The sequence below is a fragment of the Urocitellus parryii genome, chromosome 8 (genome assembly GCF_045843805.1).
Source record: "Urocitellus parryii isolate mUroPar1 chromosome 8, mUroPar1.hap1, whole genome shotgun sequence".
Classification (NCBI taxonomy): domain Eukaryota; kingdom Metazoa; phylum Chordata; class Mammalia; order Rodentia; family Sciuridae; genus Urocitellus; species Urocitellus parryii.
Genome location: NC_135538.1, coordinates 94,135,297 through 94,153,013, shown reverse-complemented (window position 1 = coordinate 94,153,013; position 17,717 = coordinate 94,135,297). Strand labels below are relative to the sequence as shown.

The following is a 17,717-nucleotide window of genomic DNA, read 5'->3' as shown; positions in this document are numbered from 1 at the left end:
TTCTTTCATATCCCATAACTAATTTTTTAGGAAATCCTATTGATATTACTTCAAAAGCCAAGTACCTTTTACCACACCACTGCTACTCTTCTGGTTTAAGCCTGGCACCCCTGTGCTGGATTATTAAATAGCCTCTTACCTGCTTTATATCTGTTCTCTGCATTGCTTTTGCTTCCCCTTACTGATTCTTAACGGAATAAAAGAGTAATCATAAGAAATGTGAGTCTGATTATGCCACCTTTCGGTTCAAAACCCGGAAATGACTTCCTATTTCATTTAGAGTAAAAGACAAATGCTGTGCATCAGATAATTTGGGTTATCTGATTGCTTCTGCTTCTCTGACCTCATCTTTTCCTACTTTTGCCCCTACTGACTGATACATGGACCATGCTTGGCCCTTTCCTGCTGCCTTCCTCTCCCACTCCTAGTTTATCAGCTATGAGAAACTGAATATGAATGTTCCTAACCTGCTCCTATACAACTAGGGATAGTAGAAGCAATTGCTAGTCTTCTCTGTTGACCTCATTGAGGGAAGCTTTAGGCCAATCTCCCTACTTGACTCCACTTTCTTTTATTCCAGAGTGCCTACCACCTTTTAATACATGGAGTAGCTTTCTTATTTATTACATTTATTATTTTTGAGGTTATCTTTCACTGTTAGAATGTTGTCTTATGAAGGTAGGGAACTTTCTCTTCAATGACCTTATGCCTAAAATAGGGCCAGCCCATAATATCCAGTCAACAGTTGTTAAATGATTAAAAGATTTGTATTTATATTTCCATATTTTAAAATTATCTGTTTGAAGAGCTGTGTGGAGAGGCAATTTTAGGCCCCAATCTATTTACAGATTGATAGAGCAGCCAGATTTATTTAGGTTTATATGGGTAACAGTTCTTTTCTAAGTATAGAAAGATCTACAAGAATTACAATAAAACATTCAGACTTAATACTTCCTAGAAGGAGCTTAAAATTGATGGTTTCTCATTTTCATGTCAAAGAATGTTCACATGGAAAAAAGAAAATGAATGTTAAGAGTTTGTCAGATTTGGGCCCCACACATGCCTCTGACACTCAGAAGATGAGTGACCTGAATGAGATGTTCACCTCTCTGGCCTCAGTGTTGTCATGTGTGAAATGATGATAATAATGTCACCCACCTCGTAGGGCTAGTTTAAAGGGTTAGTAGATGTCAAATACTCAACCCAGTGCCTGCCTTGAAAGAGAACAGACTACTCGTTCCCTCCACCTGATTCGGAACATGGCTGTCTGGACTTCTTTTCTACAAGAACCAAGATGAAGTGGATCTTTCTTACTGCTGCTTTTTGAGACATCTTCAAACACATTCTTTCCAGAGGAGTAGTTAAAAAATAGATGAAGACTCTGTTGTGAAATGAAATTAATCAATGAGAAAATGAAGCTACTCTTATGCCCTGGGTGAAGAGAGTTGAGGGCATGTGAAGATTTTCGGGCACTGGTTAGATCACTGAGTCAGCGATTCAGTGATAAACAGAGTATCAGGGTCATTGGTTAAGTTCTCAGTAAACAAAATCTAAAAGTAGGTCTTTCTTTAATGGGAATTTTACTCGTTGAATGGCTTTCCAAGGTATAAACAAATTAAAGCAACAGAGGCAACAAAAACTCTTCAAGTAAATAAAAAAAAAAACACTTTTGGAGTCACGTGTGACTAATGATGGATTGAAAATTTAGTATTATCACATCACTGATATACTCAAGTAAGTTTCTATGTATGATATACATTTGATCTATAGGGTGTTTTCTAATTATTATCTAAGTATCATTTCTAAAATCAGGTACCTATTCAACTTCCTTGAAAAATACATAGAAATAATAACTTTTTCATTTTAGAGATAAAAAATTTATAAGAAGAGAGATGAAATGACTAATACAGATTTAATCATTCAACCAGTAATACTGGAATTAAAATATAGCTATTTCAATATTCCTGCTGGATCTGTGTATAGTGATAATCTCTCTGAATGCTACTAAATTTTTTTTGTTATAAATGCTTACAGTGGGAAGATTAAGTAGAAGAAATGTGGAAGTATTTTTCAGCTATGATAAACTGAATGTTCCTAACCTGCTCCTAAACAATTAGGGATAATAGAAGCAAGTACTTGTCTTCTCTGTTGACCTCATTTAGGGAGGCTTTACCTTATTTCAGAATCTTAGAAGAAATTTTCATGTTGGTCGACTGTAGGAGAAATGTGAATACCAATATAACTCATCTGGGAAAAAGTACAGATCTGTAAAGCTTTATATTTTTTTGGACTTACTCACTTGGGTGATTTCATCTCAAGGTCAGCAAAGAGTTCAAAAATACAGTTGGCAGCATAAAGTGATAAGATTGTCCTTTAGTCCTATAACTCTCTACAAACTTATTTTGTTCAATCCGGTGCTAGATGCCAATGGACAGAGTGCATGGAATCCTTTTTACAAAGATGTGACTGCCACACAAGAACAGTAATCAATATGAACGTCCCATTACTTTCAACAATGTAAATAAATGATTGATAAAACAGTGGGTCAAATCACTGTCAACTTTACTGTCATAGGAAACTTTTTTTCCCCCAACTTACCCTTTAAATTATTGTTCTATACCCTTTCACTAAATCTAATTTTTTATTTCAGCATTATAGAAAATTCTATGCTTGAATTCTCTATAAAGTCAGATTAGGCTGTCTTAACTGCAGGGGCTTTGAGCTTGAGGTTTGAGTACTTTAATTGTCATTGTAATTGATTTTACCTTTGACTTGGCATGGTGATTTCTTTGTAATTTGTTGATGATTAATGACCATCCTCTGGTTATTGCTGTTCAGCTGGCCAGAAATAGAGCAATTGGTTTGTCTTGGCTCTTAACTTTTCTTAAAAGACCTTAGAAATCATTGAAGGGAGCTATGTAAAAAGATTTTATATCATCTGTATTTTGACTATCATGTAGGAAAAGTCTGGAGGATAATTAAATAAATGTTGTTTAATTTTATCTTTATATTCTTAAGACACATGGACATTGGAAACTTTCTTTTTTTTTACTAAGATTTTTTTTTATTGGTTGTTCAAAACATTACAAAGCTCTTGACATATCATATTTCATACATTAGATTCAAGTGGGTTATGAACTCCCATTTTTACCCCAAATACAGATTGCAGAATCACATCAGTTACACATCCACATTTTTACATATTGCCATATTAGTAACTGTTGTATTCTGCTACCTTTCCTATCCCCTACTATCCCCCCTCCCCTCCCTTCCCATCTTCTCTCTCTACCCCATCTACTGTAATTCATTTCTCTCCTTGTTTTTTTTTTCCCATTCCCCTCACAACCTCTTATATGTAATTTTGTATAACAATGAGGGTCTCCTTCCATTTCCATGCAATTTCCCTTTTCTCTCCCTTTCCCTCCCACCTCATGTCTCTGTTCAATGTTAATCTTTTCCTCCTGCTTTTCCTCCCTGCTCTGTTCTTAGTTTCTCTCATTATATCAAAGAAGACATTTGGCATTTGTTTTTTAGGGATTGGCTAGCTTCACTTAGCATAATCTGCTCTAATGCCATCCATTTCCCTCCAAATTCCATAATTTTGTCATTTTTAGAGCTGCTTAATACTCCATTGTGTATAAATGCCACATTTTTTTAATCCATTCATCTATTGAAGGGCATCTGGGTTGGTTCCACAGTCTAGCTATTGTGAATTGTGCTGCTATGAACATCGATGTGGCAGTATCCCTGTAGTATGCTCTTTTAAGGTCTTCAGGGAATAGTCCGAGAAGGGGAATAGCTGGGTCAAATGGTGGTTCCATTCCCAGCTTTCCCAGGAATCTCCATACTGCTTTCCAAATTGGCCACACCAATTTGCAGTCCCACCAGCAATGTACAAGAGTACCCTTTTCCCCACATCCTCGCCAGCACGTGTTGTTGTTTGACTTCATAATGGCTGCCAATCTTACTGGAGTGAGATGGTATCTTAGGGTGGTTTTGATTTGCATTTCTCTGACTGCTAGTGATGTTGAGCATTTTTTCATGTACTTGTTGATTGATTGTATGTGCTCCTCTGAGAAGTGTCTGTTCGGGTCCTTGGCCCATTTGTTGATTGGGTTATTTGTTATCTTATTGTCTAATTTTTTCAGTTCTTTGTATACTCTGGATATTAGGGCTCTGAAGTGTAAGGAGTAAAAATTTGTTCCCATGATATAGGCTCCCTATTTACCTCTCTTATTGTTTCTCTTGCTGAGAAAAAACTTTTTAGTTTGAGTAAGTCCCATTTGTTGATTCTTGTTATTAACTCTTGTGCTATGGGTGTCCTATTAAGGAATTTGGAGCCCGACCCCACAATATGTAGATCGGAGCCAACTTTTTCTTCTATCAGAGACAGAGTCTCTGATTTGATATCAAGCTCCTTGATCCATTTTGAGTTAACTTTTGTGCATGGCGAGAGGAGGGGATTCAGTTTCATTTTGTTGCATATGGATTTCCAGTTTTCCCAGCACCATTTGTTGAAGATGCTATCCTTCCTCCATTGCATGTTTTTAGCCCCTTTATCAAATATAAGATAGTTGTAACTTTGTGGATTAGTCTCTGTGTCTTCTATTCTGTACCAATGGTCCACCCACCTGTTTGGGTACCAGTACCATGCTGTTTTTGTTACTATTGCTCTGTAATATAGTTTGAAATCTGGTATCACTATACCGCCTGATTCACACTTCCTGCTTAGAATTGCTTTTGGTATTCTGGGTCTTTTATTTTTCCATATGAATTTCATGATTGCTTTATCTATTTTTACAAGAAATGTTGTTGGGATTTTGATTGGCATTGCATTAAACCTATAGAGAACTTTTGGTAATATCACCATTTTGATGATATTAGTTCTGCCTATCCATGAACAGGGTATATTTTTCCATCTTCTAAGATCTTCTTCTATTTCTCTCTTTAGGGTTCTGTAGTTTTCATTGTATAAATCTTTCACCTCTTTTGTTAGGTTGATTCCCAAGTATTTTTTTTTTTGAGGATATTGTGAATGGGGTGTTTTTCCTCATTTCCGTTTCAGAAGTTTTGTCACTGATATACAGAAATGCCTTTGATTTAAGCGTGTTGATTTTATATCCTGCTACTTTGCTGAATTCATTTATTAGTTCTAGTAGTTTTTTTATAGACCCTTTTGGGTCTTCTAGGTTTAGAATCATGTCTTTTGCAAATAGTGATAATTTAAGTTCTTCTTTTCCTATTTTTATGCCTTTAATTTCTTTCGTCTGTCTAATTGCTCTGGCCAGTGTTTCGAGAACTATATTGAATAGAAGTGGTGAGAGAGGGCATCCCTGTCTTGTTCCAGATTTTAGAGGGAATGCCTTCAATTTTTCTCCATTCAGAATGATGCTAGCCTGAGGCTTAGCATAGATAGCTTTTACAATGTTGAGGTAAGTTCCTGTTATCCCTAGTTTTTCTAATGTTTTGAACATAAAGGGATACTGTACTTTGTTGAATGCGTTTTCTGCATCTATCGAGATGATCATATGGTTCTTATGTTTAAGTCTATTGATGTGGTGAATAACATTTATTGATTTCCGTATATTGAAACATCCTTGCATCCCAGGGATGAATCCTACTTGATCATGGTGCACAATTTTTTTGATGTGTTTTTGTATCCGATTCACCAGAATTTTATTGAGGATTTTTGCATCTAGGTTCATTAGAGATATTGGTCTGTAGTTTTCTTTCTTTGAGGTGTCTTTGTCTGGTTTCAGAATCAGGGTGATGTTGGCCTCATAGAATGAATTTGGCAGAGCTCACTCTTTTTCTATTTCCTGAAATAATTTGAAAAGTATTGGTATTAATTCTTCTTTAAAGGTTTTGTAAAACTCCACTGTATACTCATCCAGTCCTGGGCTTTTCTTGGTTGGTAGTCTTTTGATTGCTTCTTCTATTTCATCCATTGATATTGGTCTGTTCAAATTGTGTGAATCCTCCTGACTCAGTCTGGGCAAATCATATGACTTAAGAAATTTATCGATGTCTTCACTATCTTCTATTTTATTGGAATATAGGTTTTCAAAATAATTTCTAATTGTCTTCTGTATTTCTGTAGCATCTGTTGTGATATTGCCTTTTTCATCCCATATGTTAGTAATTTGAGTTCTCTCTCTTCTTCTCTTTGTTATTATGGCTAAGGGTCTTTCGATCTTATTTATTTTTTGGAAGAACCAACTTTTAGTTTTGTTAATTTTTTCAATAGTTTTTTTTGTTTCCATTTCATTGATTTCCACTCTGATTTTAATTATTTCTTCTCTTCTGCTACATTCGCTGTTGTTTTGCTCTTCCTTTTCTAGGGCTTTGAGATGAAGTGTGAGCTCATTTATTTGTTGGTTTTTCCTTTTTTTGAGGAATGACCTCCAATCGATGAATTTCCCTCTTAAAACTGCTTTCATTGTGTCCCATAGATTCCAATATGTTGTGTCTGTATTTCCATTTATCTCTAAGAATTTTTTGATTTCCTCCTTTATGTCTTCTGTAACCCATTGATCAATCAGTAACATATTGTTCATTTTCCATGTGATGTAGGATTTTTCCTTCCTTCTTTTATCATTGATTTCCAGTTTCATTCCATTATGATCAGATAAAATGCATGGTATAATCTCCACCCCTTTATATTTACTGAGGGTTGCCCTATGGCATAATATATGGTCTATTTTTGAGAAGGATCCATGTGCTGCTGAGAAAAAAGTATATCCACTTGATGATGGTTGATATATTCTATATATGTCAGTTAAGTCTAGGTTATTGATTGTGATATTGAGGTCTATAGTTGAACTCAATATCACAATCAATAACCGCCATGTTGGATCTCCACATTGGAAACTTTCTACTTTTTAGCATTTTGGTAAATACATTGGTTTTAGAAAAGTAGATGATTTAAAAATATATATTTATTTTTTAGTTGTAGTTGGGAACAATACCTTTATTTCACTTATTTATTTTTATGTGGTGCTGAGGATCAAACCCTGGGTCTTGCGAGTGTGAGGCAAGCACTCTACTGCTAAGCCGCAACCCCAGTCCCAAGAAGATGCTTTTAAAGATGATAAGTTAGGATTATACATTTTTTTCCATATGAAAGTTCTCAAAAAAGTGATACCATTATTGCTTATAGGATTATTAAGATGTAAGAGATAGAATATCTTGGTCAACATACGAAGAAAAAAAAAGTCAATCCATTATTATGGGGATCAACTGCATAAGGATTCTTCTGAAATGACCTCTACCTCAGAATTTTAAATATAAAACATGACTCAATAGTATACTATATCATTTATCAGATATTCAAGATCTGAAGAAGTGTAGACAGGACTTTTTGTCTACCTCTCCCCAGTACATATAAAATCACACAGAGATTACATTCTAGGAAAGAAAATGAATTGACAGATATAGTGAAAATGTATAACACATAAAAATAATTCACATAGAAAAATTTGAATAGTGCAAAGCATCTTTGATCTTTGTATACAAATTTCTGTCAAAAAAGAGAAAATAAATATGAGCTAAGATACATAAATATTATAAAATCTCTTGGGAAGAATTTTAGATACTTCACTGACAAAATAACTGAATAGAATCTTTCATTATGAAAATATCATTAGTGATAGGGAGAAAAAAAATCACTGAGAAATATATTTAAACTAATTAAAAGTTCTGGTCTAGAGCCAGGTACAGCTATTTAGGAGACAGAAGTGGAAAAATCATTTAAATCCAGGAGTTCAAGGTTAGCCTGGGTCACATGGGGAGACCTTATTAAAAAAAAAAAAATAACATAAGCCCAAAAGACAACCCAAAACAAAACTTTGGTCTAGTATAATTCTATTTTGAACATAACAACAGTCTACTTAAATTTAAAACACATCAAGCTTATATAATACTGTAACATTATTGATTTTAGAATACCAATTCTTAAAAATAAAGAGTCTTTGGCATAAGTAACAGTTGTCTTTTTGTGAAGCATGTAAGTTAAACCTTGCAAATTGTTTTTCAAAGTTAAATAGATAAGATAATACATTTTAGGCTCATATGTATATATTTCTTCTTGAACCCACTAAAAAAGCTAGCAATTTCTGGGTGCTTTTCTAATAAGAATCTGTGCTCTGAGTAAGTATGAGGGCTTCTGCCCTAACCAAGGATTCTGCCCCTGATAGTGAATATTTTCAGGCCTCCTATATATGTGGAAGTTCCTAATATGTTGTGTTTCAAAGAAAATTTTTAATTAAATTGTTTAAAGTATTGTATATATTTTCCAATAGTTAAAATATTTTACGTGACAGTTATATTTTGGGGGTAAGCCAGCAAAATCTTTTAAACTTCTATTTCTCAAAGATCTCTCTATTAAATTGTATAAACCCTTAATCACCGTGAATACTGATATTCCCAAAGGAAAATATGTTTGAGATCTCTGTTGAGCTACCTTTCCCATTCTGCACCCGCCAAGGAATCCAAGCCACCATGGGTAACTTCTGTGATTTGAGAGTCTCCAAGAAGGTGAGTGCAGGGAAGCAAACATTGAGGATGAGGTTCTGTGCAGACTCTGGTCATACCCTCCAACTCCTGCTTACTTTTTCTGCTATTATCTCTTTTTCCTATGAAGAATAGGAATAAGAATAAGAATACTGTACAAATACAGTAACTAAGCTGCCTCTCCACAATTGCATCTGCTAGGCAAGTACATGGTTCTATAGCTTTCTGTGTATTCTACAGGTTCTGTAATAGCAGCCCAGTAACAAGCAGAGTCTTGGCAATGAAGGAAATTCCTGTCTTATTAACTCAAAGGTTTTGTGAAGCTGACTTAAAGCATTTGAACTTTGTTTCCACATTAAAATAGTTATTTTAATAAACATCTTGGGGTGTTTTGAGAAGAACATGGTGGATATAAAGGCAAACCTGGAATTCAGTCCATACTAGTTCTCGTTCATGGTAAAGGTATAAAGAGATTGATTTTTTGTTCCCTTTGGCACCATACTTTACTCCTTTAAAACTTACAGGAAAAGACAAAGTCATGTGGGCGATTATTCTTTATGTAGATGAAGAACAGAAGTACTAACACATTTAAAAGGATGCCCTTTGGGTCTTTTAAATTAAAAGTGTAACTATTGGCTTAGAAGTAAAGAGAACCAAAATCTTTGATGACACGAGGTGATAAAATGTTGGGAAGATCTGGAATACTGATTATAAGACCCAAGCTGAGTGAGTGCATGAACTAAGATTGTCCTCTTTCCTCTTTTCTTTTTGTCACTTTCAGTCTCATGTCCTTACAGACTGCATCCAGGATTATGGAGACTACCTGGATAATTTCAGAATCAGGAATTAGTGTTCATTTACTCATTTAACCAGTATTTACTGCTTAACCTATGGGTTAGTCAGTTGTTACTGTGATAAAATACCTTAGGTAAATCAACTTAGGGCAGGAAAGATTTGGTGTGGCTCACAGTTCATGGTCACTTGGCTCCATTGTTTCTGGGCCTGTGGATCAAGGCAGGAAGTAAATGGTTGAACAAAGCTGCTCCTCTAATGGCAACCAGGAAGAATAGGGGTGCAAGCGTACATGCAAGTGAGAAGGCCAGGGACAAGATATACTCTTCAGAGACATGATTCTGGTGACCTACTTCCTCCTACTAGATCCCACATCCTAATTTTTTTTTACCACTTCCCAATAGCACCACAGGTTGGCAACCAAGTCTTTAGCATGTGGCCTTTGGAGAATGTTTCAGACTCAAACCATAACAACCAACAAGTATCAGGCACAAATCATAAAAATATAACCCTCTCCCCCTCTTAAAAAAAGAGAGAGATTATTTATTTCTTCATAAAACTTGCAGTTCAATAGCTTTATAGATTCAGATAAAATAATCTCTAAACTCATGTAAAATAGAAATTTCAATCCATGCCGTAAGATAAAGGCTTACACAGGGCACTGACTCATTATCAGGGAATTTGAACAAGTCATAGAGCTCTAGAAAGACTTCCTTGAGAAAGTGATGATTAATGTCCAAAGAAGTTAACTCTTGTGTGAAAAGGGAAGAGGAGCACATTCCAGGCAGGAGAAAAAGCTGCTAAAAAGCAAACAGAAAAATCAAACCTGTCCATGCAGAATCTCATTGACCATTTGAACATTGTTTTCTTTATCTAAAGAGCAGTAGGAAGCTTGGCTGAGAAGGGAATGTAAATTAGGGTCACATGATCAGATTATCACATGACATTTATTTTATAAAAACCCATTTGACTGAAATGTACAGAGCTGGATTGGAAGAGATTTCAGTGGCTCCAGGCAGATTCATCAGGGGTCATTCAGGTAGTCCAGGTAAGAAATGGTACCTTGAGCAAGGTTGTAGTTGATGCACATGTAAAGAAGAAATGTACAGACTGAGAATTTTTTTATAAGGTAAAATGGATAATAATTGGTGATAATTTAGAAAAGAGAAACAGGGTGTCTACTTTTGTATGTAAAAAATTGAGTCCAATATCGCAGAAATGGTAAAAGTTTTTTTTTTATTAATACTGGTTAGAGATGGAGGATTGTGAGAAGAATTGTGGAAATCTTCCAGATAGCTCTTCATTTGATCTAAGTATGGATTTGCTGGAATTGATGCTGTCTGCAAACTATTTTATAAAATGCTGATTATTTCCTCCTCCTTTGTTCTCTTTTTAACCCATTCATTTAAAAATACAATAATTACTTTTCCACTTGGAAGGACAGGTTGAACATCTGAAAATCCAAAATCCAAAACTTTTTGAATACCAACATAGTATTACAAGTGGAAAGTTCTATATCTGACCTCATTGGATATATTGAAGTAAAAATGCAGCAGCACTGCATGGCTACTGTATTGTTCAATTTTCTAAGGTGTAAAATTTATATTATTCATATAATACAGGTGATACATTTTGTTCAGTGTATAGCTTTGAACATTGTTTTTTAATTTAGTTTTCTATGATTATAAAAATATTGTGTAAAATTACTTTCAGGCTCCATGTATAAGAAAGAGCTGAAACAAATTTTCTGTTTAGACTTAAGTCCCTTCCCCCCAAATATCTTATTATATCTATGCAAATATTCCAAAATATTTTAAAAAATAGAAATATGAAACTTTTAGTGTTGAACACTTCAAATAAGAGATAGTCAACATGTTGCTAGTAAATAGAATCCTATTTTTGTCTCCTTATTAACAATCTGTCTCAAGTCTGAATGGTTCATACTCATATCTCAAAAACTGCTACTGTATTGTATACTTTTCTAATGTATGAAATTTATATTATTATAAAATACACTTGATATATTTTGTTCAGTGTATAGCTTTGAACATTGTTATTTAAATTTAGTTTTCTATGATTATTTACATTAAAAAGTCTGGAAAGTTAAGATAAAATAGGAAGTATAAAACAAAACGAAACAAAAATCCCCTTAGCATCCCAGTTGTTTTATGTCAGATTATAAGAGTGCATTTTCTTATTTCACAGTCTAATTCAGGTAAGTGGGGTAGGAGGACCTTTCATTCATTCATGGGTCTAGGCTACTATCATCTGGTCACCCTTTCATCTATCTTTATAAAGCCTTGGTGTGCTCATCGGATTCTTCTGTATCCAGGAAGTGGAGGCAGAGTTTGTGGAGAATTGTGTTGAAGTCTGTAGGAGCAAACCTGGGAGTCATGTGACTTTATTTCCACCCACTTTCTTTTAGAATTTAGTCATGAAGCCAGTTTAAGAGCAGAGTAAGCTGGAAATATAATCCAGCTATTTGTCCAGGAGGGGAAAAAATGCCTTGTTTTTTTGGATAATACTCAACATTGTTGCTACCACAAAGATGATATTTTTTTTTCTTGTAAAATAGTAGAATAACATGGTCATTAAGATAAAATACAGGGCTGGGATTGTGGCTCAGCGGTAGACCCTTCACCTAGCACGGGTTTGATTCTCAGCACCACATAAAAAAATAAAGGCATTGTGTTGTATCCATCTACAAAAAAGATTCTCTCTCTCTCTCTCTCCCCCCTTTAAAAAAAAGATAAAATACACTATAGAGTTCTACTTGCAAATATCTTATTGTGACTTTTTGATCTCACTTCCATAATGTAAGTTTCACCATTCCTTTCGCTAGCTGTTACCTTTTCTTTTCCAATGCTTGTATATGTGTTTGTGTATGTATTGATATATATGCTATGTATGTTTTTATGTTTATGTGTGTGTGTACCCATATTAAGCGCTATCATTTCTGTCTCATTTCAAATGATAATACTGATACTTAAATGACACGTGAAGATGGAGTTTTCTATATCATAAGGTGATTAATTTCTAATGTACTAAATCATGCAGAAACAGTTTGCTTGATTTCAAATTTTAAAAAAAGTAATGGAAATTCTTTTTATATTGATTGTATTGGTGACACACATGTCAAATCTGATCAAATTGCATATTTCAAATATGTGCATTCTATTGTATTTAGTTTTTGTGAGAATGGATAATTCTTATATCAACTCAAAACTAGGGAAAAATAAATATGAACTTATTTATTTTTCTAGAATTTCCTTATTTCTCTATGAGAACATCATAATTAATTCATCAAGTTCTTAAATGATTCTAGTGAAATTTAAAATAAAATTGCATTTAATTTACAAATTTATGATAGTCTATAGCATCATAATATGAGTCTTTCCAGGAACATGGTATATATTTCCATGTATTCACTCATTCTTGAGCTTTTAAAATTTGCTTGAGCCTTTTTGAGAGGATGGGGAGCAATAGAATATTTGAAGGTTTGGCTCAAGCAGAATGAAATTCTCTTTCAGGCCATAAACACTTCTTTGTAGTTCATGCTACATAGAGATAAGCACATAAAATGATATGCAGTTCCTCAATGTGATAAGACCAGAGGGAGCACTTATCATCCCAAAACATCTTCAGGCCAAGAAACACATTGGTTGGATTTACTTGCTGACATTTTAAAATTGACTTACCTGGGCAATGAAAAGTTTTCAACTATCAAAACTTTCTTGGATTAGTTTGAGAAAATATTGAGAAATCCATAGTTGAATTATTTGATTGCTTGTACTTTTAACAGAAGATATTTGTTGGTTAGGCTCTTTAAAACTTTAAAACATCACTTCAACATTTATATTGTTTTATTTTATTGTAGGGTTTATCCAAGAGTAACCTAAATGTTCTTTAATAAATTATTTAAAATTAATGGCCAAAATCAATTGCTGCTTAATATTTTTCCTTATGAAATCTATTGCTAAGTTTTCAATTTATTTTAGACATTTTACTTAAAATCAATTTGCTTAATGTTTAATCTGAGATATTTGATTTTGCTTTTGTTTTATGTAGAACTTTGTAGAATTCTACACTGTCAAGGTCTTTCAGAGCTAACCAATTTTTTTTTTTAGTTGAAGATGGACACAATACCTTTATTTTATTTATTTATTTTTATATGGTGCTGAAGATTGAACCCAGTTCCTCACGTGTGCAAGACGATCGCTCTACTGAGCCACAACCCCAGCCCCTAACCAGTTTTATCATTCTTTCATTCAGTGATTATTGGGCATTAAAATTCTAAATGAATTTTCTTTTTCTGTCTGCATAATTTTCCATTTTGTAAAAATCAATTGGTTGAAATGGCCAGCTAAAGCCATGGACAATTCTCACATCAACTATTCTATTTTCCCTTGTGCCCTAGAGTTTCTAGCAGTGAGCATCAGAAATACTTCACAGAAGCTGGGATATTAGCTTAGTGGTAGAGCATGTGCTCAGCAAGTGCAGAGATTTGGGTTCTAGCCCTAGCACCAAAAAGTAAAAACAGAAGGAAACAAAACAAAAACCTCACAAAGTATGTCATTGCATAGATTGATAAGTGACTGCTAGGTAAAATTAATTTTGGTTCAAGGGAACATTTTTAATGTGTCATTTGGTTTTATCTTTTCAGAAACAAATTTTCTTAATTTTTAATTTTAACTATATGCTCTACTTTTTAAAGTTAATGAAATAATTTCTTCTACTATTTGTTCTTTGTGCTTTTTGGTTTGAACTTCTTGCCTAAAATTAAATAAGATACAAGAAGCCCTTGTAGTTTAGCAATTTTTCTAATTGCTAAACTAATTTTTGAATGCTTTAACTATCCAAACAACAAAACTCAATACTCCAACCACTAAGCCAATTCTTATTCCGAATGGTAGTATGGGAACCGGCTTACACTCACATGAGTTGGAGAGCAGTCAGTAGATCGCCCTTTTATTTTTATTGGACAAGTAGCTTGCAGATAATTTGTGAATGCAGGGGGAAATTTGTTTCTAAGTCTTTATTCTGGTATCTTTTCCTACCTGATATCTAATGAGAAATAATGATGCCTACATAGTGAAGAGTTAACTACTCAGGGTTCTAGCCTTTGCCCTTGGCCTGTGGGAGGTGATATTTCGCCTGAAAGGAGTTTCCTTGTTGACCTGAGTGCTCTTACCCATGGACAGTCTAACAATGTGACTTACATGCAGTTGTTGGTGCATGCCATATCAGTTCCCACTGTTGAGGAACTAGAGACTCATGGTCAGTTATGCTGGCAATGTGAGGTCAGTCCCCCCAAAAAACTCAAGGCTTCAAAAGTTTAGGTTGGCAATATTCAGACTGTCATACATTATATCCAAGAGGAGGTAATGCCATTCAAGACTCCACAGAGCATGGTCTGAACTCCACATTGGTATTCCTCTCAGATTCTGCCCTATGCACCTTTATTTTGGCTGGTTCTAATTTATATCTTTTCACTATAATAAAACTATAACAAAATATGACAATTTCTTGAATCCTGTGAGTTGTTGCAAAGGTTTCAATTTATTTTAGGCATTTTACTTAAAATCAGTTTTAAGTAAAATGAGGATACTCATGAGAATCCTGAAATTTATAGCCTATTGATCTGAATAGGAGATGACTCTGGGTGCCTTTGAACCTGGCATCTGTAACTAAAGTAAGTGTGGTTTTCTGAATATTGTTCCTTCAAACCACATAGTTTATCTAACTCATAATCATGTTCATGATTATTGTAATATATAAGTGCAGAGTAGTGCTTCATGTTATCACCTAGGTGTACCTATAAGAAAAAGATCTACTTTATTTAAGAAATTTCACTGAATAACTGATTTATAAAGCATTGAGAAACAGAATTCTGCAATTCTTTTTCTTAAAAGCAATATTGTTTTTGAATTTATGCATTAGTGCATTTTAATAACATGTGTTTACCATAGAGATAATTAGAATATGATAATATCTAAGATAAATAAAGTCTGAAAAGAAACAACCATATTTGTGAGCAATTTGAATGACTTCACCTTGGGACACTAGTTAAATTAAAAGCCTATTCAGACTAACTGGCTATAACCTAAAATTCTCTTCTATTGTTCTTAGGCGCTTTTTAGTTTGATAGTAATCAAATACTCATTCTTATTTTATAGCGATATCTTGATGAAAGATGGGAAAGATCAATTAAACCACAAAATTTGGCAATTTAAAAGCCTATTTTGAATAGAGATAAAATACTTCTTTATTTGAAGCTTTTCCAGGTTTCATTGTGTTCCAAGTTACTAGGGATTAAAAACTCCTATATAAAAGGGTTGAAAAACCACAAAGATTGCTGATAAATAACTCTGTATTGAGTCTAGAGGAAATAGTTATGGTGAGACCAGATGACTGGGGTCCTAGAATGCCTTTATTAATGATTTGGGACAGGCTGTAAAAGCATTTTAATGAGATTTCTAAGAGGCTAAATGAAGGTCTTTCAAATACCACAAAACTGACCAAATTATGGAGCTGGGAATTAGGAACCTGTGATGCAGTTATTTCCAAGGATTCAAGTGGTAACATTCAGGAAGAGGTAATGACAATCATGAGAGCAATTTTCGATTTCCCATAAAAATGTTTATCTGAGCTTGACTTACTCTTTCATTATGTAGCTAATATATACTTTGGTTAAATTCTGATAATTTTCACAATTGCCAATGAGTCTGATATGTCACTTGAAACCTAATGTCACTGTTAATACTTTATTAATATTTAAAAGTAACAAAATAGGTTCCCATCTCTGCTGCTCAGACTTTCTCAGACTTCATATTGAAGGGAGGCATGCATGACCTGTCTGTCATCTTAGCCTCCTAGCAAACCTGTGATTCAACTTCTCCAGGTCAGGTGCAGTGGGGGCAGGAGAGTTTATGAGTCCCTGTGAGAGTGGAGACAACACAGGTGAACCTTCTGCCCTGGAAGAGCAGAGAGGACCTTTACCCCTCAACAAAAGCTTGTTTTTGGGCTATGCCTTTCTCCTCACCATGGCCACAACCAGTGACAAGTTGGCCAGCCGCTCCAAATTATCAGATGGTCCTACAGGAAGCAGTGAGGAAGAAGAGGAATTTTTAGAAATTCCTCCTTTCAACAAGCAGTACACAGCATCCCAGCTTCGAGCAGGAGCTGGCTATATCCTTGAAGATTTCAATGAAGCCCAGTGTAACACAGCCTACCAGTGTCTCCTAATTGCGGATCAACATTGTCGAACCCGGAAGTACTTTCTGTGCCTTGCCAGTGGGATTTCTTGTGTGTCTCATGTCTGGGTCCATGACAGTTGCCATGCCAACCAGCTTCAGAACTACCGTAATTATCTGCTGCCAGCTGGGTACAGCCTTGAGGAGCAAAAAATTCTGGATTGGTGAGTATTTGAGAGCCCATCCAGAGCTGAAGAGATAGGAAGACAGCAAGCTTTTGGAAGAATCTAGGCAACCACGTGAAAACCCCTTCCAGAATCTCAAGGTACTCTTGGTATCAGATCAACAGCAGAACTTCCTGGAGCTCTGGTCTGAGATCCTCATGACTGGAGGGGCAGCCTCTGTGAAGCAGCACCTTTCAAGTGCCCATAACAAAGATATTGCTTTAGGGGTATTTGATGTGGTGGTGACAGACCTCTCATGCCCAGCTTCGGTGCTGAAGTGTGCTGAAGCATTGCAGCTGCCTGTGGTATCCCAAGAGTGGGTGATCCAGTGCCTCATTGTTGGGGAAAGAATTGGATTCAAGCAGCATCCAAAATATAAACACGATTGTGTTTCTCACTAAAGATACTTGGTCTTACTGGTTTTATTCCCTGCTATTGTGGAGATTGTGTTTTAACCAGGTTTTAAATGTGTCTTGGGTGTAACTGGATTCTTTGCATGGATCTTATATATAGTTTTATTTGCTGGACTTTTATGATAAAATAAATGTTGAATCTCTTTGGTTGTAGTAAAAAAAAATTAAAAATAAAATAAAAGTAACAAAATAGGACCTGACAATTTTAGTTTTGAGAAAAATGTCATTGAGCAAATTAATTATTCATCTAGAGCCATTTGATTTTCCTATTTATGAACTCTATAGGTAATGACTTTTGCAATAGCAAACATGCATATTTTGCTATACAGTTTGCATAGAATCTGTATCTAATCTTATCGTTAACATAAATTCCAAGTGTTATATAATTTTTTTTTCTTACTACTTGTCTTTGATTTTATAACCTTTGAAATCCTTTAAGGCTTATCATCATTTTCCAAGAATAGTGTTGAGAATAATTCTAAATCATTTAGTAAATTGCTGCTTTTGTACTTTCCATTCAGTGCCAGGAGTGGCAGTATAGTTGAAAGAGTTAATGTAGCTTCGATTGGTGTCTATTTGCAACC

The 17,717-nt window shown here is 34.7% G+C and overlaps 1 protein-coding gene across 1 annotated transcript; it reads left to right on the top strand.

Annotated features, from left to right (window-relative positions):
• The first annotated feature begins 16,232 nt into the window (after nt 1-16,232).
• On the top strand, nt 16,233-17,121 carry LOC113189916 (TP53-binding protein 1-like). The gene is made up of 2 exons (XM_026398962.2): nt 16,233-16,720; nt 16,788-17,121. The coding sequence occupies exons 1-2, from the start codon at nt 16,233-16,235 to the stop codon at nt 17,119-17,121; spliced, it is 822 nt and encodes a 273-aa protein (XP_026254747.2).
• The last annotated feature ends 596 nt before the right edge of the window (nt 17,122-17,717 follow it).